Below are 25,186 nucleotides of genomic sequence, written 5' to 3'. Positions count from 1 at the left end.
TGCATTGCATTGGTCTGCTGTTTCCTGTCTCACAAGACTGCTGCGCCAGCACTTACAGTGCAGATATTCTGGTAAAACAGATGGTACAATAAATTATGTGAAGTGTGTGCTTTACAGGTGCTTAGAAATACAAAGAATGCACAAGTGATCTTCCGCTTAAACTGAATCTGTCTGCTTTAAAATATTCTTCTATTCATTGTGTTTACATTTTCATTTCAGTGTTACAGTTTTATTAATGGAAAGTGACAGGTTTAATACGCGGTCAGAGACCAGTCTATTACATCTGAACTCCTCTAACCACCAAAAGGCACCAGATATCTCCTTCCATTGATCCTGTGTATTTTAAATACCCCTGTCATTTGGAGTCTTACCTTGCTTTTTATTTTATTTAAATTGTTTTAAGTACACTAATGACACGTGGCATGTCGGAGATGCTGGTTTTAATAACCTTAATATACAAAGGGCTGTATTATGATGCTGTAAAAGGCAATGCTATCTACATTTGTCATTGCAGCTCTGTTTACCCTTTGTAAAGACATTACTTCCATCCATCTTCTGGTGATGAAAGTCTTGAGTGGGTCGTAACTTGATGATGACGCCCTGCTTCTCATGCTGCAAGGGCTGGCTCAGTAACAACCCTTTGTACGAGCAAAGGGACTGTGTGAAGAACATTAACAGCATTGCAGATCTCAATACAGCTGCATTTCAATTCTGGAATAAACCCACCAGGGCTTTCCTCCACGGGCGATCAACAGAATTAAAGACAATACAAACACACTGAACAGAGGGCTGGGCATTTATGGTATTTACAGATCATCCACAGTTCAGATTAATCAGAAGAGGTGCTCTTCAGGTTTGATATCAGAATATTATAAAATGTAATAAAAAAAAAGAATAGTGCCCAATTCTGCTTTTGAGAAAAAATGTAATTATTAGTTTGACAGAGTCTTCTATTGTACAGCTGGGTTATGCAGAGAACAACTGTAGCCACCTAAACTATAATGGCATGCCTCTTGAGCCTCCTCTACAGACTTGGGAGTTAAATGGGAATTTCAGAGGCTTTGAAGAAAGCTGTCAAGACAGATGACAGACCTGTGTTCCAGTCTGTGCATTCCCAGTGACAGACCTGCGTTAGTCTCTGTGCATTCCCACTGACAGACCTGTGTTCCAGTCTGTGCATTCCCAGTGACAGACCTGCGTTAGTCTCTGTGCATTCCCAGTGACAGACCTGTGTTCCAGTCTGTGCATTCCCAGTGATAGACCTGTGTTCCAGTCTCTGTGCATTCCCACTGACATACCTGTGTTCCAGTCTCTGTGCATTCCCACTGACAGACCTGTGTTACAGTCTGTGCATTCCCAGTGACAGACCTGCGTTCCAGTCTGTGCATTCCCCGTGACAGACCTGTGTTGTGGAGGGGCACACTGTGCTTATTTACAAAGGCCACTTTATCTACATTCAAACCAGTCCTTCAGCTGCACGGCCTTCACCAATGCTTCTGGTTCATCAGCTAGTAAAAGCTGCTGCTCTTAGCAAACTAGGACACAAGCTCAAGTGCACCTGTGACTTGTCGAGACACATCCCTGGTAATGTATACAGAGCTATTCAACAGCACTGCACAGAACAAACATCCTGTTCCCTTGCAGGAGGGCTGGAGGTTGGGAATGGAGTGTAAGCAGCACACAGATCATGTAGTTATCTGTGCCAACATGGAGTGAACTTTGAAATAGCTTGCTTTAACACCTATGAAAAAGACAGCAGAAAAAAAGCCCTCAAAGTAAATCGAATCAAACCTATAGTAACTGGGTGTTCATCTCAACCCCCGCCCCAGGGTGTAGTTTAGTCTGGGTTGAAAGGTTATAAACAAACAGAACACATTAAACTGAAAATGTACGATTGATTTTCTGAGACCAGACAGCTCTCAGTGTCAGAAACTCCATACAACAGTAATTTTATTAATGTCCACAGGAAATATAACATTTGGAGATAATAAAATGGTGATATGGCACAACACAATACCATCATTTTAACCACTTTAAACATAAAAAAGCTTAAATGATATGCAACATGATGCTGTGGATACATTGTCAAAGGAATTCACTATAAAGAAAGGCAATACTATTGTCCATTACAGTATATATACTGTATATATTTGCACAGTCCTTTTAGAAAATAGTGCCGTCAGTCATGAATATAAAACAGAAAAAAGCAGTTTATTCCTGTAGATTTCTTTATCTGTAGATTTCTTTAAATGACTGAAACAAGGAGCTCCATTCTCAACCTTAAAACAGGAAAATCATGTATCTCAGTCCAGAATGGCACAGAATTGAATATACACACGATGAACAGCTAGTATATAGGTTAAACACTTGCACAGTATAAGAGAAGCCCATTGTGTCCACATTGGCTGCTTTACCAAACGATGCATTCCAGTTCAGGAGGGATTCAGCATGGCGTGTCACAATGTCTTGCATGATCATCACGGTGAAACTGTGCCTCAAGTCTGGCATGACTGGCCTGCATAAACTGAAGGCTCTGCAAGGCAGCATTTAACTAAGAACCAAAACACAAGCTTCCGAAAGGGGAGTCCCACTGCGTGTTCATTCCAGTCTGTCCTGGGAATGAGTCCCTCTGCATGTCCATTCCTGTCTGTCCTGGGAATGAGTCCCTCGGCATGTCCATTCCAGTCTGTCCTGGGAATATCACAGGGATTTCAGTGGGGACGGATGTGCTCAGACGGAGCTCAGCTTGACAAGGCCTCGCACCGAGTCTTCATGCAGAGAGTCCTGGCTGGCCAGGTTGAACACATGCATGGTGTGGCTGTGGGTCAGGGAGCTCCCCGAGGACAGCATTCCCAGCGAGGAGGGGGCCTCCTCTGGGGTCAGGAAGTGGGGTCCTTCCTGCTCCTCCCGCACTGGCAGCATGTCCGACAGCGTGGTGTCGCATGACAGGTTTGGCGTGGAGGACGGCGGGGTGGGCTGTCCAAGGGGCAGGGGGGCACAGGGAGCGCTCAGGGAGATCTTCCCCGGCAGGGGCGGCTCGTCGCTGGTTAGGTGGGGCTCAGTCTGCAACAGGGGTGTGGCTGCAGCCTGCAAAACGAATTTAGTGCTCTGAATGCACTGGTCCTGGTCACACTGAGGCAAGGGAAGAAGAAGCAGTGAAATCACACACACACGCACGCACGCACACACAAACACAGACACACACACACACACACAATGGGAGTGGAGGAAGGGATATAAACAGGTCAGAGTGTTTGAAATGGAAGGGTGGGTGGGAGTGGAGAAGAAAAGACACATTAGTTACTTTGTTTCATTTTTGCAAAGACAGCCAGAAAAACCAAAAGCACAGATAACAGAAATGGCCTCCCAGCTGCAGGGTGGATACATAATTAGGGCTTGAACTTTACAAATCTTTACCTCCAGTTAAATGTTAATTAGTCTTTGTTAAGCTGTCCCTGCATCCTAATAAAGAGAACACTTCTAATTAAAGACTGGGTTTAAGATCTTTTTTTTCTTTGCTACAAATCAAGGTGATTTTAAATGCTGGACTTGCTATCACTGTTCACTTTGTACTGCGTATTTTATGCTAAAAAGAAAATCCGTCAGGACAACGCTGTTAAATGAGTGAAAATAACAAAAGCACAACGATGAACTGGAGACTGGAAGGTAAAAACAAATGCATTGTGTTGCAATGAACAGCTTTTTCTGAGTTTAATCAGGAAACAGAATCTGCTCAAAATAAGTTTAAAGGGACATCATGTATCAAAAATAAAACCTGAAAATATAAAACATATTAATGTGCCTCCCAACGGGCCACACACATTATAACATCATCTGTGGACAAGTGAACTGGACAAGTAAACAGAAAAGGACTAGAGCCTTCATTTTTGTATTACTATTACCTGTTTAATTAGTATTGCTAATTAAAGAGAGGCAGGTATTATTGACCAAAACAGTTTTTTTCCCCTTCTTACTGTTCAGTGTGCAATGTGTACAATATGCTCTGGGTCACACTAGCTAAAGCTCCAGCTGACCAATGCTACCATGTTGCTATGAGACCGTATCGCCCATACTTCGTGATTCCATTAGAAGTTTCTCAATGACAGCATTATGGGATGGTACCTACCATGTTGCTATGAGACTGTGTTTCCCCATACATCGTGATTCCATTAGAAGTTTCTCAATGACAGCATTATGGGATGGTACCTACCATGTTGCTATGAGACTGTGTCGCCCCATACATCGTGATTCCATTAGAAGTTTCTCAATGACAGCATTATGGGATGGTACCTACCATGTTGCTATGAGACTGTGTTGCCCCATACATCGTGATTCCATTAGAAGTTTCTCAATGACAGCATTATGGGATGGTACCTACCATGTTGCTATGAGACTGTGTCGCCCCATACATCGTGATTCCATTAGAAGTTTCTCAATGACAGCATTATGGGATGGTACCTACCATGTTGCTATGAGACTGTGTCGCCCCATACATCGTGATTCCATTAGAAGTTTCTCAATGACAGCATTATGGGATGGTACCTACCATGTTGCTATGAGACTGTGTCGCCCCATACATCGTGATTCCATTAGATGGTGCTACTGACTGTGGTGTATCTGGCTGAATAAAGCCTCTTCTGTCAATTAAACTACAAAAAGAGAAAACAAAATTAAAACAAAGTTTACATTATATTTCAAATAAATAAATAGATACTACATGATAAACCCAGTACTTGTAATGTCACTGGGATTCATAATCCAGACAGAAGCTGATCTACCTCACAATCTATTACCCCTGGGTAATGAATTACACAAACACAGAGCTTTATCTACCTCACAATCTATTACCCCTGGGTAATGAATTACACAAACACAGAGCTTTATCTACCTCACAATCTATTACCCCTGGGTAATGAATTACACAAACACAGAGCTTTATCTACCTGTGATGGGGTACACCCCGCCCCTGTATTATTTGAATGTTTTGTAGGATTATTATTATTATTATTATTATTATTATTATTATTATTATTATTATTATTATTATTATAATAATATTTGGGACGGTGGGAAAGCCATGTTTTTATTGTTTGTTTTTAATTTAAAAACCAGAGAGAGTGTGGCTGGAGCCTCAACAAGGTAATTGTTTTATTGATAATTAATTAAGGCTCCAGCCACAGCTTAAAAGAACCCGCTCCAGGCTAATCGGGGCATTTCCCTTTGAGCCAGAGACGGGAGTACTATAGAGCGAGAGAATACACCCGAAGCAACTGCTACTGCTGTACCACACGGTATTTGTTTGTTAGTTTATTTTGGCCATCGAGCCCTTTTGTTTTGTGTAAGTGTTTAGTTTATTATTTGATTTATTATTAAAAGCCGAGCGCAAATGCGTCTTGTTCCCGTACCCACCTTTGCTGCCTTTGTTTTTGTGTTGCTCCTTCCTGGTCCGTGACGTCACTTCAACCACTCTGCCACATATGGTGTCCTGCGTGGGACAGACAACGCCTCCAGGAGCCGGACCAGGACAGAAAAGTGTGTTTTTTTTTTTGTTTGTTCGTTTTTTTCAAATAAATAATGGGAAGAAGTGGAAGGAGGAAACAGCAGCAGCAAGTGCATCAGCAACAGCGCGGGGCTGGTCGCAAGTCCCGCCAGGTCTCTGCTGTGCTGGACGTCTGCCTCACCTGTCTGAGGGGTGAGGAATGGTGCTTCGCCGTTGGTGAGGTTGGGCATGTAGCACCCGACCAACCCCCTCCACGGCAGGTGAGGGAGGAGCCTGAACATCCTGCGCCCATGTGGGAGGAGGATGGCCCAGAGCAGGAACCGGAGGATGAGGGGTCGGTCCGTCCACAGCCCAAGACGGGGGAGGCCGAGCGTCCACAGCCCAAGGCTCCACTAGCAGGGGAAGAATACCTGCTAGTTTCACCTCCACCACCACCATCCGAGGGAAAGGAGCAGGAGCTGCCTCTGCATCCTCCGAGGCAGACTGGTCCACTGTCCTCAGAGGGGATCTGGGACTGGCTGGCGGAGCCTGAGAGAGATATCGTGGAGGCCCTCCCTGCTGTGATCAACCTCCTGTGGGCGAGAGATGGGGAGCGCTAGGAGGCCTGGGAACAGCAACACCACCCAGCATCCCTCCCAGACATCGCAGCCACGGTGCTGAACTACCTGGCTGCAGATATGGGAGGGGCCCCGCTGCCGTCTCCAGCGCCAGAGGGAGAGGAGCCATCGCTGCCTTCTCCAGCGCCAGAGGGAGAGGAGCCATTGCTGCCATCTCCAGTGCCAGAGGGAGAAGAGCCCTCGGCACTGTTTCCAGCACCAGAAGGAGAGAGCCATTGCTGCCGTCTCCAGCACCAGAGGGAGAGGAGCGGTTGCCACTGGTCTCCAGTGCCAGAGGGAGAGGAGCCATCGCTGCCATCTCCAACGCCAGAGGGAGAGGAGCCATTGCTGCCGTCTCCAGCACCAGGAGGGAGAGGAGACATTGCTGCCGTCTCCAGCACCAGGAGGGAGAGGAGACATTGCTGCCGTCTCCAGTGTTAGAGGGAGAGGTCCCATCGCTGCCATCTCCAACGCCAGAGGGAGAGGAGCCATTGCTGCCATCTCCAATGCCAGAGGGAGAGGAGCCATCGCTGCCATCTCCAGTGCCAGAGGGAGAGGAGCCCTCGCCACTGTCTCCAGCACCAGAAGGAGAGGAGCCATTGCTGCCGTCTCCAGCACCAGGAGGGAGAGGAGCCATCGCTGCCATCTCCAGTGCCAGAGGGAGAGGAGCCCTCGCCACTGTCTCCAGCACCAGAAGGAGAGGAGCCATTGCTGCCGTCTCCAGCACCAGGAGGGAGAGGAGCCATTGCTGCCGTCTCCAGTGTTAGAGGGAGAGGTCCCATCGCTGACATCTCCAACGCCAGAGGGTAAGGAGCCCTCGCCACTGTCTCCAGCACTAGGAGCAGAGCAGCAGGAGCTGCCTCTGTCTCCACCACCGCTAGGAGCAGAACAGCAGGAGCTGCCTCTGTCTCCACCACCGCCAGGAGCAGAGCAGCAGGAGCTGCCTCTGTCTCCACCACCGCCAGGAGCAGAGCAGCAGGAGCTGCCTCTGTCTCCACCACCACCAGGAACAAAGGCAGCAAAGGTGGGTACGGGAACAAGACGTGTTTGCGCTCGGCTTTTAATAATAAATCAAATAATAAACAAAACACACAAAACAAAAGGGCTCGATGGCCAAAATAAACTAACAAACAAATATTGTGTGGTACAGCGGTAGCAGTTGCTTCGGGTGTATTCTCTCGCTCTATAGTACTCCCGTCTCTGGCTCAAAGGAAAATGCCCCGATTAGCCTGGAGCGGGTTCTTTTAAGCTGTGGCTGGAGCCTTAATTAATTATCAATAAAACAATTACCTTGTTGAGGCTCCAGCCACACTCACAGGTTTTTAAATTAAAAACAAACAATAAAAACATGGCTTTCCCACCGTCCCAAATATAATAATAATAATAATAATAATAATAATAATAATAATAATAATAATAATAATAATAATAATCCTACAAAACATTCAAATAATACAGGGGCGGGGTGTACCCCGTTACACTACCTCACAATCTATTACCCCTGGGTAATGAATTACACAAAACAGAGCTTTATCTACCTCACAATCTATTACCCCTGGGTAATGAATTACACAAACACAGAGCTTTATCTACCTCACAATCTATTACCCCTGGGTAATGAATTACACAAAACAGAGCTTTATCTACCTCACAATCTATTACCCCTGGGTAATGAATTACACAAACACAGAGCTTTATCTACCTCACAATCTATTACCCCTGGGTAATGAATTACACAAACACAGAGCTTTATCTACCTCACAAATCTATTACCCCTGGGTAATGAATTACACAAACACAGAGCTTTATCTACCTCACAATCTATTACCCCTGGGTAATGAATTACACAAACACAGAGCTTTATCTACCTCACAATCTATTACCCCTGGGTAATGAATTACACAAACACAGAGCTTTATCTACCTCACAATCTATTACCCCTGGGTAATGAATTACACAAACACAGAGCTTTATCTACCTCACAATCTATTACCCCTGGGTAATGAATTACACAAACACAGAGCTTTATTGTTGTATCGTTGTTTGGGTGGCAGTATTAAGATGTGCTGCTGCAACCCCAATATCTTGTAAAGATGCTGCTAATGAAGAAACACTTTTCTTTCTCTTAAAGGGTTTTTTAAATCTCTGTGTTGAGATGCAGCTGGTTATGACTGTGCAGATTTAAATCTCTGTGTTGAGATGCAGCTGGTTATGACTGTGCAGATACTAGCAGATGATACAATGCATTTATTTTATTTGCACTGTTACTGTAACACTGAATTCAATAGCACAGTACACTGCCACAGCTGCACGTAGAACTTCTGACCCAGAAAAATCGACACTTCCATGAAGTAGTTTAATCCAAGCCATTCTCTGGTACAGCAGCTTACTTTCAATGAAGACATTAACTTCTTCCATAACAATTATTCCAACAAGCAGAATGATATAAACAGCACAGCACTGCCGATGGAACCCAGGAAAGGAATGTTACCTCTCATCTAGAATCATCTGAATTCATATTATCTGTGTGGATAGATTACTGCTCTGTGAGCTCTCTGTGTGGATAGTGTCACAGACAGTTCTGGCACGTCCCTTTTGTGCTATAAGTCATTAGATCCTTTTGCATGGAAGGCCTCGGTTGCAAGGGTGTGCGGTTCTTTGTTGGACCCAGATTCAGTTAAAATGTGTTTGCCCACATCTGGGAATGTAGAGATGGGAGCCCAGTTAACAAGATGGAAGTTTTTGCAGGTATCAGGCTTTTAAAGACTGTCACCCACACCTGTGAGCAGAAACTGACCCAAGACGGTCACAGCTACTGGAAGCAGGCTGATCTTTGGGATACAAATTGAACATTTGTGAAACTGCAACAAATATTGTAATGAGTGTAATGTGTTTTAAAGAATATTCAACTATTAGAAAATATTATTAACAGATCTGTGTAAGGCCTGTGAGAAGGAGTTCATTGCATTGAAGGTCAGACTGACCTGCTGAAAGCTCCAAACCTCCCTTATCAGGCAAAAGCATCTTTTTTAATTACTCTCAAAACATTCTGATCCAGCGAGAGCAGAATGGCAGAATCTATGGAGCACAGTTAATATGCCAGAAGCAATCGAACTAGGTTTGATTATAGTAAGAAAAAACAAAAAAGTGTTTAAATAAATAAGAAACCTAATATAATAACATTAAGTAAATGTATGGGCAGTCCTAAGTTTTAATATTCAATTGATATTAATAATAAAAAATTAGCCTCTTGCCTTCTGTGTGTATCAATGAAGTAACATAGAATTGCAGTTTATAAGAGATTTCTATATTGACATATCTGAATGTGAACTACATGTTATAAAATCATTTAAAGTATGCACTGTAACTCCAACAGTAAACTTGCTGAAGGAATACAGCTGATGTTGTAACCTTGTTCTCACCTGCTCGTAGTAAACGCAGTGTTGAAGAGGACTCGCTGGCTTTGGATGATGAATGCAAGGATTTTTGATGGTCAGTGATTTTAAAAGCCAAGATCATCTCTATAATGAGCGATATCGTTAATATTAACGAACGGAAATACCTTTTGGATAACAGAAGATAGGAGTTTATCTTACAATATTCATTTTCTATATATATATATATATATATATATATATATATATATATATATATATATATATATATATATATAACAGAAATGAATGAGAACCTGGCAGGAAGAGATGGGAATAGAAAGCGCAGGACGTGTTATATGTTAATAAGTTAGATATTGGTTTGAAATAATGAGTATTGGAAAATGCTTACGATAGTGTTTCATATTAATCAACTATAAAATTGGCAAACAGCAAAGGTTAACATAAAAAAGCCAGACTGGAATTTGCTAAAATGCATATTGACAAGCCACAATCCTTCTGGGAGAATGTCCTTTGAACAGATGAGTCAAAACTGGAGCTTTTTGGCAAGTCACATCAGCTCTATGTTCACAGACGAAAAAATGAAGCTTTCAAAGAAAAGAACACCATACCTACAGTGAAACATGGAGGAGGCTCGGTTATGTTTTGGGGCTGCTTTGCTGCGCCTGGCACAGGGTGCCTTGAATCTGTGCAGGGCACAATGAAATCTCAAGACTATCAAGGCATTCTGGAGCGAAACGTACTGCCCAGTGTCAGAAAGCTCTGTCTCAAGTCGCAGGTCATGGGTCCTCCAACAGGATAATGACCCAAAACACACAGCTAAAAGCACCCAAGAATGGATAAGAACAAAACATTGGACTATTCTGAAGTGGCCTTCTATGAGTCCTGATCTGAATCCTATCGAAAATCTATGGAAAGAGCTGAAACTTGCAGTCTGGAGAAGGCACCCATCAAACCTGAGACAGCTGGAGCAGTTTGCTCAGGAAGAGTGGGCCAAACTACCTGTTAACAGGTGCAGAAGTCTCATTGAGAGCTACAGAAAACGTTTGATTGCAGTGATTGCCTCTAAAGGTTGTGCAACAAAATATTAGGTTAGCGGTGCCATCATTTTTGTCCATGCCATTTTCATTTGATTTCTTATTTACAATATTATGTTGAATAAAAAATCAAAAGCAAAGTCTGATTTCTATTAAATATGGAATAAACAATGGCGGATGCCAATTACTTTTGTCAGTTTCAAGTTATTTCAGAGAAAATTGTGCATTCTTCGTTTTTTGTGGAGGGGTACCAACAAATTTGAGCACGTCTGTATATATATATATATATATATATATATATATATATATATATATATATATATATATTGAATGTTCTAGAATTTAGCGGTGGGTGTTTTTAGCTTTATGCATGCATAGCCTAAGGGCTAAGCATATAATTAACCATCTGTATTACTATATTGAAGTATTAATGCTGTTAAACCTGTAAAGGTACCAGATCACCTGGACTGCTTATTACTTGGGATTTACGGTGGTCTGCGCAACCAACCAATCCAATTTTTAACATAAGCATTTAATAAACCGAAAAGAGCATTACTACTGCTCTGATTCGTTAAAACTTCAAATTAAATGAGTCTGTGTGATTTTCTTGAATATTAAAAAGTTGTCTGGACATATAGCCCCCCAGTGCACGAACAAAACCACTACAGGATTTTAAAACATCTCTGTCCTCCCTGAACGTCTCCCCTGAGTTTAAGAGTGTGCCCAGAGCATATATATATAAATAAAAAGAGTACGTGCAGATATTCTGACAATAGATTACTGCTCCGAGCTCTCTGTGTGTGGATAGATTACTGCTCTGTGAGCTCTCTCTGTGTGGATAGATTACTGCTCTGTGAGCTCTCTCTGTTGTGTGGATAGATTACTGCTCTGTGAGCTCTCTCTGTGTGGATAGATTACTGCTCTGTGAGCTCTCTCTGTGTGGATAGATTACTGCTCTGTGAGCTCTCTCTGTGTGGATAGATTACTGCTCTGTGAGCTCTCTCTGTGTGGATAGATTACTGCTCCAAGCTCTCTCTGTTGTGTGGATAGATTACTGCTCTGTGAGCTCTCTCTGTGTGGATAGATTACTGCTCTGTGAGCTCTCTCTGTGTGGATAGATTACTGTTCTGTGAGCTCTCTCTGTGTGGATAGATTACTGCTCTGTGAGCTCTCTCTGTGTGGATAGATTACTGCTCTGTGAGCTCTCTCTGTTGTGTGGATAGATTACTGCTCCGAGCTCTCTCTGTGTGGATAGATTACTGCTCCGAGCTCTCTCTGTTGTGTGGATAGATTACTGCTCTGTGAGCTCTCTCTGTTGTGTGGATAGATTACTGCTCTGTGAGCTCTCTCTGTGTGGATAGATTACTGCTCTGTGAGCTCTCTCTGTTGTGTGGATAGATTACTGCTCCGAGCTCTCTCTGTGTGGATAGATTACTGCTCTGTGAGCTCTCTCTGTTGTGTGGATAGATTACTGCTCCGAGCTCTCTCTGTGTGGATAGATTACTGCTCTGTGAGCTCTCTCTGTGTGGATAGATTACTGCTCCGAGCTCTCTCTGTGTGGATAGATTACTGCTCTGTGAGCTCTCTCTGTGTGGATAGATTACTGCTCCAAGCTCTCTCTGTGTGGATAGATTACTGCTCTGTGAGCTCTCTCTGTGTGGATAGATTACTGCTCCGAGCTCTCTCTGTGTGGATAGATTACTGCTCCGAGCTCTCTCTGTGTGGATAGATTACTGCTCTGTGAGCTCTCTCTGTGTGGATAGATTACTGCTCTGTGAGCTCTCTCTGTGTGGATAGATTACTGCTCCGAGCTCTCTCTGTTGTGTGGATAGATTACTGCTCTGTGAGCTCTCTCTGTGTGGATAGATTACTGCTCCAAGCTCTCTCTGTTGTGTGGATAGATTACTGCTCTGTGAGCTCTCTCTGTGTGGATAGATTACTGCTCTGTGAGCTCTCTCTGTGTGGATAGATTACTGTTCTGTGAGCTCTCTCTGTGTGGATAGATTACTGCTCCGAGCTCTCTCTGTGTGGATAGATTACTGCTCTGTGAGCTCTCTCTGTGTGGATAGATTACTGCTCTGTGAGCTCTCTCTGTGTGGATAGATTACTGCTCCGAGCTCTCTCTGTGTGGATAGATTACTGCTCTGTGAGCTCTCTCTGTGTGGATAGATTACTGCTCCAAGCTCTCTCTGTGTGGATAGATTACTGCTCTGTGAGCTCTCTCTGTGTGGATAGATTACTGCTCCGAGCTCTCTCTGTGTGGATAGATTACTGCTCCGAGCTCTCTCTGTGTGGATAGATTACTGCTCTGTGAGCTCTCTCTGTGTGGATAGATTACTGCTCTGTGAGCTCTCTCTGTGTGGATAGATTACTGTTCTGTGAGCTCTCTCTGTGTGGATAGATTACTGCTCCGAGCTCTCTCTGTGTGGATAGATTACTGCTCTGTGAGCTCTCTCTGTTGTGTGGATAGATTACTGTTCTGTGAGCTCTCTCTGTGTGGATAGATTACTGCTCCGAGCTCTCTCTGTGTGGATAGATTACTGCTCCGAGCTCTCTCTGTGTGGATAGATTACTGCTCTGTGAGCTCTCTCTGTTGTGTGGATAGATTACTGTTCTGTGAGCTCTCTCTGTGTGGATAGATTACTGCTCCAAGCTCTCTCTGTTGTGTGGATAGATTACTGCTCTGTGAGCTCTCTCTGTTGTGTGGATAGATTACTGCTCTGTGAGCTCTCTCTGTTGTGTGGATAGATTACTGCTCTGTGAGCTCTCTCTGTGTGGATAGATTACTGTTCTGTGAGCTCTCTCTGTTGTGTGGATAGATTACTGCTCTGTGAGCTCTCTCTGTGTGGATAGATTACTGCTCTGTGAGCTCTCTCTGTGTGGATAGATTACTGCTCCAAGCTCTCTCTGTGTGGATAGATTACTGTTCTGTGAGCTCTCTCTGTGTGGATAGATTACTGTTCTGTGAGCTCTCTCTGTTGTGTGGATAGATTACTGTTCTGTGAGCTCTCTCTGTGTGGATAGATTACTGTTCTGTGAGCTCTCTCTGTTGTGTGGATAGATTACTGTTCTGTGAGCTCTCTCTGTTGTGTGGATAGATTACTGCTCTGTGAGCTTCTCTGTGTGGATAGATTACTGCTCTGTGAGTTTGCTCTGAGGACTTATTGGGAGAGAGCTGTAATCATTTGCCATTAAGAATCCCAGTGGTGTACAGTCCCTTCATGAAAAATTAATACTATAGCAAATTTTTTTTTTTAAAAACCACCAATAACGCATTGGCAAGATGGCATCCCCATACATCCCCACGAGCTTCTACTGCTGAAAGATAATGTTTTGCATTATCTTTCGGCAGTAGAAGTTTGTGGGGATGTATGGAGGTCTCTGTCTGCATGTCACACTTGAGAACTGCTCACCTCATTTTAAAACTGTGTACTCGGTGTCTTTAGCGTAAATTATTGAGCGTCACACGATCTGGGGACACATGAAGGTGCATCAACGTATTCATCACACTGACAGCTCTGAACTCACAGCCGTGACGGCAGACTAGATTACTCACATAGCGTTCATTTAGTAACACAATGTTGGAGGGCAAGGGTTTCCCGCTGCAAACAGGGAGCAGCTGAATAGAGGAGTCTCTTTACCTGGGAGGTACTGGTCCACACAGCGCCACGCAGCAGTTAGTGACAATGTTCCCATGGCTGTAGGGATTGTAGTTTTCTTTGCCTCTTTTAGTTGACCATGATCCCTTAATCTAAAACAAATAGAAAATAATAGAACTCAAGTGATCTGTAACAAAAAAATTCAGAAAACTCAAACCATCAGGTCTCAATTAGGTCCTGGGATATGACTTTGTGCAGCTCAAAGGCTCGAACCCGGGACTATTCCATATGGACTGTGCTTATGCTATTCAGAACTGGACATTTGAAATCCAGTAAACCCAGGTGAAATCAATGGAAAAGGTGTAAGTTGTCCACATCACTGGGTAAGATTGCTCTCTACAGAGAGACTTCTGTATCTATGTCCAACCTGCCCAGGTTCTGAGCCAGGCAGATCCCACATTCCATGTCTCACAGATTTTGCAATTGAAGGAGCTTTACCAGCGCTACATTATCATGTTTTAGCTCTATTAACATTATCACTGGGCAAGAAGGAAAAAACAAACAGAACAAAAACAGCTCTACAAATCAAACACTTTCACATACTGTCATACTGTTCCATTGACATGAAAGCACTTCAACACTTACATCTTCATTGGTGGTTTGATTGGAGCTGATCAGGTATGTGTGAAATCCTGAGAGACCGACAATAGACCACACAGAGAAGAAGCAAACGACTGCTTCCAGCACAGTGATACAGAGTCAAGGAAAAAGCAAAACATTCCAATCACAGGAGAGCACCGCACTGAAACACTCCAATCACAGGAGAGCACCGCACTGAAACACTCCAATCACAGGACAGCACTGCACTGAAACACTCCAATCACAGGACAGCACTGCACTGAAACATTCCAAAATCACCAACATCTGCTAGGAGTACAGCCATTAAAATGAGCTTTATAAACAGAAGATACAGCACATATTAACCTGGACCCAATACAAAATGAAATCTCTCTCAGTTTATTATTACCGATTTCATGAAGTCAACGAGACAACCCTGATTAACTTTCTCTTCTGAAACGATGCTCTCTAATAATATTTAAGGGTGTGGGACAGGGTTGGCATCTCATTTTATTTTTATACATGCTGCAGTGTGCATGCTGGAGTGCCTGCCTGCTGTCACTGAAGAAAGACACATATGACAAGAGCTAAACAGCCAATAGTAAGACAAGGTGCTGAGACTGATGAATCCAATCAGGGTGCTTAATGAGGTGCTAGCATGGAGATCGGATTAGAACTTGTACAAGCAGCATTCTATAAAAGTAGCATTCCATTCCAGGTGCATTGTTATCGACCAAATCTGACCAGTTCATGTATCTAATGCTATTGATTTTCTATACAGGTCTGGCCCCTAATGGCCTTGCATAGCGCGTATTGGAACCATTCAGAATGGCACTGACTGACACACTACATGCAGTAAACTGTCACTCAGAACTTGTGCTACAGTCTGTAAAACACTGTGATATAATAGCTGGATTTGCACTATGTGAAATCCCACAAGAGAGGAGCCACCACACACCCTAGAGCTGCTCATTGCACTGAGCTCATTCCCAACAGGAAAGCCTCACACTTAATATCAAGCTAACTACTCTTCCAGCTCTCACTGCAAATGATTTACTGATGAGGAGTCGACTCGACGCTAAAGGAGGATCTTGACACATTACAATCCCAGCTAGGCTCTTCCTGTGTAAAGACTGCAAATACTGGTAAACAGCAGTGGATGTTGTGCCATGTCCAGTGAAAAGGATATCTAGCGGGACTGTCCTTCAGTGCGTTCAAGAATCCTGTCTGATGAGACCCTGAAAGACAAGAGAGTAAAACACAATAGCACAGAACACACAATGCACTGGATTGTTCTATTTGTGTTGAAGTGCCTCGGTCAGCACTTTCACACAATCAGCTTTATCCATTATCTAGTTCAGCATCTCAATTGGATGCATAGGGATGTGCGCTAAGGGGTACATGGTTATATACAGTATATATATATATATATATATATATATATATATATACACACACACAGTACCTTGCAAAAGTTTTAGGCAGGTGTGAAAAAATGCTGTAAAGTAAGAATGCTTTCAAAAATAGACATGTTAATAGATTATATTTATCAATTAACTAAATGCAAAGTGAGTGAACAGAAGAAAAATCTAAATCAAATCCATATTTGGTGTGACCACCCTTTGCCTTCAAAACAGCATCAATTCTTCTAGGTACACTTGCACAAAGTCAGGGATTTTGTAGGCATATAGTCAGGTTTATGATTAAACAATTATACCAAACAGGTGCTAATGATCATCAATTCAATATGTAGGTTGAAACACAATCATTAACTAAAACAGAAACAACTGTGTAGGAGGAATAAAACTGGGTGAGGAACAGCCAAACTCAGCTAACAAGGTGAGGTTGCTGAAGACAGTTTACTGTCAAAAGTCATACACCATGGCAAGACTGAGCACAGCAACAAGACACAAGGTAGTTATACTGCATCAGCAAGGTCTCTCCCAGGCAGAAATTTCAAGGCAGACAGGGGTTTCCAAATGTGCTGTCCAAGCTCTTTTGAAGAAGCACAAAGAAACGGGCAACGTTGAGGACCGTAGACGCAGTGGTCGGCCAAAGAAACTTACTGCAGCAGATGAAAGACACATCATGCTTAGTTCCCTTCGCAATCGGAAGATGTCCAGCAGTGCCATCAGCTCAGAATTGGCAGAAAACAGTGGGACCCTGGTACACCCATCTACTGTCCGGAGAAGTCTGGTCAGAAGTGGCCTTCATGGAAGACTTGCGGCCAAAAAGCCATACCTCTGACGTGGAAACAAGGCCAAGCGACTCAACTATGCACGAAAACACAGTGTTAAAATTTGAAATATTTGGCTGTAGCAGAAGGCAGTTTGTTCGCCGAAGGGCTGGAGAGCGGTACACGAATGAGTGTCTGCAGGAAACAGTGAAGCATGGTGGAGGTTCCTTGCAAGTTTGGGGCTGCATTTCTGCAAATGGAGTTGGGGATTTGGTCAGAATTAATGGTCTCCTCAATGCTGAGAAGTACAGGCAGATACTTATCCATCATGCAATACCATCAGGAGGCATCTGATTGGCCCCAAATTTATTCTGCAGCATGACAACGACCCCAAACATACAGTGAAAGTCATTAAGAACTATCTTCAGCGTAAAGAAGAACAAGGAGTCCTGGAAGTGATGGTATGGCCCCCACAGAGCCCTGATCTCAACATCATCGAGTCTGTCTGGGATTACATGAAGAGAGAGAAGCAACTGAGGCTGCCTAAATCCACAGAAGAACTGTGGTTAGTTCTCCAAGATGTTTGGGCCAACCTACCTGCAGAGTCCCTTCAAAAACTGTGTGCAAGTGTACCTAGAAGAATTGATGCTGTTTTGAAGGCAAAGGGTGGTCACACCAAATATTGATTTGATGTAGATTTTTCTTCTGTTCACTCACTTTGCATTTTGTTAATTGATAAATATAAACTATTAACATGTCTATTTTTGAAAGCATTCTTACTTTACAGCATTTTTTCACACCTGCCTAAAACTTTTGCACAGTACTGTATATTTTATTATATATATATATATATATATATATATATATATATATATACACACACACACACACACACACACACACCTGTGCAAAAGTCTTAGACATTTTTCTACTCTGATGCATTATAAGCATCAACAATTTACTCAGTCTCCACTAATGTTTTCTACTATTATAACAACCTTGACTTGCATAAAGAAGGAAAAACATTGAGTGAAATCATTCTCAATATCAATCAATCAACCACCTTCACAAAGCACTTTACAAGAAGCAGTAACAAGAAAATCCATAATACTTTAAATACAAAGAAATGCATAATACATGATATACAGTAAAAAACAATTAATAATACATTAAATACAGTGGAAAGTGCATAATACATGATAATAGCATAATACATGAAATAGTAGCAACAACACAGCAGCTAATAGCAGATATTATGTTTAAAGAGCATGGAAGGCAAGAGAGAAGTGGGTCTTGGGTAGTCGAGTCAGTAGTCGAGTCGAGAGGAACAAATGCATGACAGAGTATCTCCGCATCTTGGAGGGAAAGGTAGGGATGGACTTTGGAGATGTTTCGAAGATGGTAGAAGGAAGATTTGACCGCAGAGGAGATGTGGGCATCAAAGGAGAGGTTGCTGTCAAGAAGTACACCAAGGCTTCGTACTGTGGGGGAAGGCAGCAGCAGAGAGTTTCTGAGGTTCAGGGCAGCTACATTGAGAAGTTGAGTTTTAGATCCTACTAGGAGTTCAGATTTGCTAGTGTTCAGCTGAAGAAAACTGGCAGACATCCAGGCGTCAATGTCTTGAATGCAAGCCGAGAGCCGGACCATGGCAGCGGGGCTTCCAGGGTCGAGTTTTAAGTAGAGATGGGTATTGTCAGCATAGGAGTGAAACATGAGGCTGTGTTGGCGGATGAGGTGACCCATGGGAAGCATGTAGATATTGAAGGGGCCCAAGAACAGATATTGAAGCAAAGGGGCCCAAGAACAGATCCTTGAGGAATGCATGCAGTCTGTTTTCTATGCTGGACGCAGTGGCGTTGTCCAGCATAGAAAACAGACTGCATGCATCCAGATAAGAGGACATTATTATTATTATTATTATTATTATTATTATTATTTGTTTATTTAGCAGACACCTTTATCCAAGGCGACTTACAGAGACTAGGGTGTGTGATCTATGCATCAGCTGCAGAGTCACTTACTCGAAAGACGGAGCACAAGGAGGTTAAGTGGCTTGCTCAGGGTCACACAGCGAGTCAGTGGCTGAGGTGGGATTTGAACCGGGGACCTTCTGGTTACAAGCCCTTTTCTTTAACCACTGGACCACACAGCCTCCTACTTGTCTTGATAATGCAAGTAATGGTGATTGCTTGTAAGAGACAGAAAACAGCAACACAACAGAGGAACGAAGAGGGAATAGCCCTTGGGGGATGCAGCGAATGCATGTCGTTTACAGAGTTCCAGGTTTCAGCTACAGAGAAGATCAAGATTGGTATCGGTTATAAGTTTGCTGAGAAGCAGATATTTGTTAGTCAGAGAGCGACAATTGAATAAGGAGATTTTCAGGTTTGTAGCAGGCAGTGTAGGGGGAGAAGGAGTTAGTAAGGGTATGTGGAGCAGGTACTTACCAGTGTTCATTCTGGGAGAGGAGAACGAGCGAGCCCGCTGTGTCCAGGGGATCCAGGTGTTAAGGTAGGAATGAGGCCTCTAGTAGCCATTGGGAGGGATTTGGAAAGGCCCTCGCTCTACCTGTCCTCGCTCTGACTGCCACAGCTCAGACTGCCCTTGGACGTGTGGCCCTTAGACTGCCACAGCTCAGACTGCCCTTGGACGTGTAGCTCTTAAACTGCCACAGCTCAGACTGCCCTTGGACGTGTGGCTCTTAGACTGCCACAGCTCAGACTGCGCTTGGACTTGTGGCCCTTAGACTGCCACAGCGCAGACTGCCCTTGGACTTGTGGCCCTTAGACTGCCACAGCGCAGACTGCCCTTGGACTTGTGGCCCTAAGATGGCTGGCGCTTAGAACGGCAGGTGTTCTAAGACACTGATTGCCATGGGGTTGAATTGACAACAGAACTGGCAGAAGGCACAGGTGTCATTATCCATCAAATCAACAGTATGAAGGTCACTCTTGAAAATCAGGACTTAAAGGATGTGTTGCAGTAAGAATACCTCTGTTAAGAATGGGGAACAAGACTAAAAGGCTAAAATATGCACAAGAGCACAGACATTGGACTATGGAACAACGGTCAAGTGCTTTGGATTGTTGATGGATGGACAGCGACACCTGTGCCTTCTGCCAGTTCTGTTGTCAATTCAACGCTTGTCTTCTTTCTATTCCTTAAGGATATTATCTTCAAGTATTGCTTGTCCTTATTAGACAGCTTTTTGGGTCTTCCAGTCCTGGGTTTGTCAATTACAGATGATGTTTCCCTGTACTTGTTTATTATGCTTCGGATACCACACCTTGAAAATCAAGTGGTGCGAGCTATTTCACTCAATGTTTTTCCTTCTTTATGCAAGTCAAGGTTGTTATAATAGTAGAAAACACTAGTGGAGGCTTTGAGTAAATTGCTAATGGTCATAATGCATCAGGAGTAGAAAAATGCAACGATTTTTGCACAGCAGTATATATATATATATAACTGATTCCCAGGTTTACCACTCAGGGCTGTGTCTGGTCTCAGTGATTCTGTACATGGGGTTACTCTCTACTGATTCCCAGGTTTACCACTCAGGGCTGTGTCTGGTCTCAGTGATTCTGTACATGGGGTTACTCTCTGGGGCTTCATATTGTACCAGGTAGATGCTGAGTATGCCATGTACCCCAGCACGATACACACACAGCTTCTTCTCAACCTTGTCTATAAAATCTATACAAACATAATTTACATATTTTATTTAACATCATGTAATCAAAGCAACTACAAAATGATATTGCAAGTGTCTACCGGAAACTATAATAGTAGCACAGTATTTCATGTTAGATTCTGAAATGTCACAGTTTTCATTAGTTGTAAGTTTTTGTTATTTTTTATAATGCAACTAGCAGGCTGACTGGTTTAATTCCCTCGTGCGGTTTACTTACGGTGGATGACGTGGGCGATGACAAAGGCAAATATAAAGATGGTCAGGAAAGACAGCGACAAAATAAACATGTAGAAAAAGCGGTAGTTCCTTTTCCCCACACAGTTACCCACCCACGGACAGTGGTGATCAAAGCGCTCTGCAACGAGAAGCCAGGAAGAAAGCATTACTTCATCCGTTCTGCTGGCTGTATGCCTCACTACTGTATGGATAATTGACATCAAAAAGGATTAAATTGCTTGATCTGTGAAAAAAGAACCAAACTACATCCTCTGAACCCTGACCTAAACAAACTACATCTCTTCTGAACCCTACCCTAACCAAACTACATCTTCTGAACCCTACCCTAACCACACTACATCTTCTGAACCCTACCCAAACCACACTACATCTTCTGAACCCTACCCTAAACAAACTACATCTCTTCTGAACCCTACCCTAACCAAACTATATCTTCTGAACCCTACCCTAAACAAACTACATCTCTTCTGAACCCTACCCTAACCAAACTATATCTTCTGAACCCTACCCTAACCACACTACATCTTCTGAACCCTACCCTAACCACACTACATCTTCTGAACCCTACCCAAACCACACTACATCTTCTGAACCCTACCCAAACCACACTATCTTCTGAACCCTACCCTAAACAAACTACATCTCTTCTGAACCCTACCCTAACCAAACTATATCTTCTGAATCCTACCCTAACCATACATCTTCTGAACCCTACCTTAACCACACTACATCTTCTGAACCCTACCCTAACCACCTACATCTTCTGAACCCTACCCTAACCACACTACATCTTCTGAACTCTACCCTAACCACCTACATCTTCTGAACCCTACCCTAACCACACTACATCTTCTGAACTCTACCCTAACCACACTACATCTTCTGAATCCTACCCTAACCAAACTATATCTTCTGAATCATACCTCTGACCAAACTACATCTTCTGAACCCTATCCTAACCAAACTACATCTTCTGAATCATACCTCTGACCAAACTACATTTTCTGAACCCTACCCTAACCAAACTACATCTTCTGAACCCTACCCTAACCAAACTACATCTTCTGAACCCTAACCATACTAGAAAGATCATTGACACCCACAAATATTTAAAATAAAACCATCTTAATATTAATCTGTTTTAAACAAAGACAAAGCCCAATACCACTGGGGTATGGTGTAATTTAGAATTACTAATTGAAACATGCATATAGTAGCATACAGATTAACCCAACATTGCCTGAATAGGTGGAGTCTTGGAATAATATTGCTGTATTTCAAACTAGAAGTTAACCGGAATACATACAAATAAAGCTTGGGAGATATCAAGTTTCAATCTAAAACCGTTTCCTAGGAATCAGATGTTGCAGTGGCAGGTGTACTAAAACAATATCAAAGAACCATTGTACTGGGCTCTGGGGAAGCTTCACTTTTTTTTTTTTGAAGACTGTTGGTGGCACTGCTTATCTCTTCAACTTTTCACTACATCTCTCAGGAAAGTGAGTCATTGTTGACTGCAATCTAAAGAAACAGCCCACACTACTTGTCAGCAAAGGCTTTAGAAAAGATGGTCTAATGCTTGGTTGGTGATTCACGTGATAAAAGGCTCTGCAGAAATGAATATTATTCTCTCTCTGCCCCTGGGAAATAGTGGGAGTTGTTTTGTTCCAGTAACATGCTTCTGTCTATGACCCACTCGTATATCGTGTATAATTCACACATAAACCAATTTGAAGTGCCTGAATGTTTATGTAAAGCGTGGGTACCTCTGTCAGCAATGACATACTGACGCCTACTAACATTCACCCAGCGGAATCCAGACTTTCTTCTGTGAAACGTACAGAACAGAGGGTGAATTACTGTGAGTGCATTACCGGTGAGGACAACTGGCATGGACACAGAAAAGTGAGCAAACAAACCCAGCCCTTGCATGCTGTGCTGCAGTGTGTGGACACAGCCACACTGATAGTGTCCCACTCCACACTGAAATACAACTCAGCTCACCTGGGCTCAGTTACAATGGGAGTTCATAGCAAATCACAATGCAAGTGTCGTGGAACCTTGGCACACCCGTGTAATTGTAATTAGAATTGTAATTGAACAGAGTATCATAAGAACATAAGAACGTTTACAAACAAGAGGAGGCCATTCGGCCCATCTTGCTCGTTTGGTTGTTAGTAGCTTATTGATCCCAGCATCTCATCAAGCAGCTTCTTGAGGGATCCCAGGGTGTCAGCTTCAACAACATTACTGGGGAGTTGGTTCTAGACTCCCACAATTCTCTGTGTAAAAATATGCCTCCTATTTTCTGTTCTGAATGCCCCTTTATCTAATCTCCATTTGTGACCCCTGGTCCTTGTTTCTTTTTTCAGGTCGAAAAAGTCCCCTGGGTCGACATTGTCTATACCTTTTAGAATTTTGAAGGCTTGAATCAGATCACTGCGTAGTCTTCTTTGTTCAAGACTGAATAGATTCAATTATTTTAGCCTATCTGCATACAACATGCCTTTTAAACCCGGGATAATTCTGGGAGCTCTTCTTTGCACTCTTTCTAGAGCAGCAATATCCTTTTTGTAACAAGGTGACCAGAACTGAACACAATATTCTAGGTGAGGTCTTACTAATGCATTGTAAAGGTTTAACATTACTTCCCTTGATTTAATCATTGTATTTGTAATTGTAATTGAACAGAATCTCATTGTATTTGTATTTGGAATTGAACAGAATCTCATTGTATTTGTATTTGGAATTGAACAGCATATTGTATTTGTATTTGGAATTGAACAGAATATCATTGTATTTGTAATTGCACAGAATATCACTGTATTTGTATTTGTAATTGAACAGAATACCATTGTATTTGTAATTAAACAGAATATCACTGTATTTGTAATTGTAACTGTAATTGTAACTGAGCCCAGGTCTGCTCACGTTGTCACGACCCTCCTCCCTCTGTCTCAGGAATACACTTCCAATGAAGCCAGGCCCATTCAAACTTGTATTACTGAATTTATAGAACAGCACATCTTATCAAGAAATGAAAATAAAAGCCTGTTTTCTGTATGTTGAAAATGGGGTTCTGCTTGCTGAACATAAAACCCTGAATTCTGAGAGGCAGAAAACGTTTTCAGCTGTTTGTTTATCAAAACAAACAAAGCCCTAAAAATGCTAGAAAAAAATCTAGCTTTGAATGCTGGGAATGTAAGGACTGTGTGGTGATAATGTTACAAGATGTCATTTTGTTAGGAGTTGCCATATTTCTTAGACAATCTAAACAACGTGGCATGGCTGTAATGGAAGGTTGCCCGTACTGGATCTCTACGCATTGCTTACATTTCTAAAGCCTGCCTGTCTGATTGAATGAATAAATAATTTTGCCTTCTAAATCCTACCACTAGGGGGCACATGTCCAATGCAAATATACTAGACCTAGTCAAATAAACCCCAGTTACAGCACTTAGCGTTGGTTTGAATTCCCATTAGATTTTAAAAGGAACATCAGCTCTCGATCCAATAAAAGCAGATTTGCAGATGGAATTGGCACTTTAATAAGCGACTGCTTTCTGTTTGTATTTGTATTTTCTATGCTTACACCATACCAGAAAGCTTTTGTCATATTGAAGTTAAAATCCATGTCCGTGACACTGCTTGACACTGCTCAGTATGAACATGCATTAACACATGCATCAGCACATGTCTTCTGTAACGTACATCTTAAGATCTCTGAGACTGAGATGATGAATGTATTTATCATCTAAGCCCCTGTTAAGATCTAGTAATGATACCCTGTCCCCTTTTCAGAATGTACTTAAAGCAGCTAAGACGTGGGTGTTTGTGTGATTCTGAAATACTGAAGCGTCTCGCTGGGGGCACGATGTAAGGGAATGGAATCTCAGATAGAATGGTTTATAAACATGAACAATGGCACGTGAAACCAGGGCAAAGTGTGCATGGATGACAGAAGAGGGTTTGAAGTGTGCATGGATGACAGAAGAGGGTTTTGAGATACGGCCACAAGTTACACCAAATGTACCTGAAAACTGGTCAATCTTTATTGGACAAAGAATCATTTCATTATTTCAATCAAACATTCAAACATTATCAAAAGAATCACAGAATGCAGCCGTGTCATTGTTCATTTACAGCTGTTCAGTTGTGGCAGGTGTTGGTTTTGTGTGTGTTTTTTACCCGTGCAATTCCTGCACTGTGTCAAACTGAGTTTTAAGACTTGATGAATGAAGCCCAATACTCCTGAATGAGAGACTAGTCTCAAGGGAGTATGGAATGTACCACAGGAGTATTAGGAACACAGCGGGCTTACAGGACACTGTGGAATG

General features: G+C 42.7%; 1 protein-coding gene across 2 annotated transcripts in view; it reads right to left on the bottom strand.

Annotated features, from left to right (window-relative positions):
* Positions 1–1,919: 1,919 nt before the first annotated feature.
* The window catches only part of LOC117410754 (palmitoyltransferase ZDHHC14), a 55,641-nt gene continuing 32,374 nt past the window's right edge, over positions 1,920–25,186 (bottom strand). Inside the window, exons 4-9 of one of the 2 annotated variants that reach the window (XM_059025909.1) lie at positions 20,830–20,967; positions 15,935–15,983; positions 14,773–14,875; positions 14,170–14,279; positions 4,547–4,649; positions 1,920–3,132 (exon numbers count right to left, since the gene is read on the bottom strand). In XM_059025909.1, the coding sequence (XP_058881892.1) occupies positions 2,731–3,132; positions 4,547–4,649; positions 14,170–14,279; positions 14,773–14,875; positions 15,935–15,983; positions 20,830–20,967 (905 nt within the window). In that variant the 3' untranslated portion in view covers positions 1,920–2,730. The remainder of the gene's footprint in view (positions 3,133–4,546; positions 4,650–14,169; positions 14,280–14,772; positions 14,876–15,934; positions 15,984–20,829; positions 20,968–25,186) is intronic. The other variant, XM_059025910.1, reaches the window with a different exon arrangement.

The sequence above is a fragment of the Acipenser ruthenus genome, chromosome 6, assembly GCF_902713425.1.
Source record: "Acipenser ruthenus chromosome 6, fAciRut3.2 maternal haplotype, whole genome shotgun sequence".
NCBI classification, from domain to species: Eukaryota; Metazoa; Chordata; class Actinopteri; order Acipenseriformes; family Acipenseridae; genus Acipenser; species Acipenser ruthenus.
Note: the sequence above shows the minus strand (reverse complement) of the source record. Positions and strands in the feature narration are given on the sequence as shown.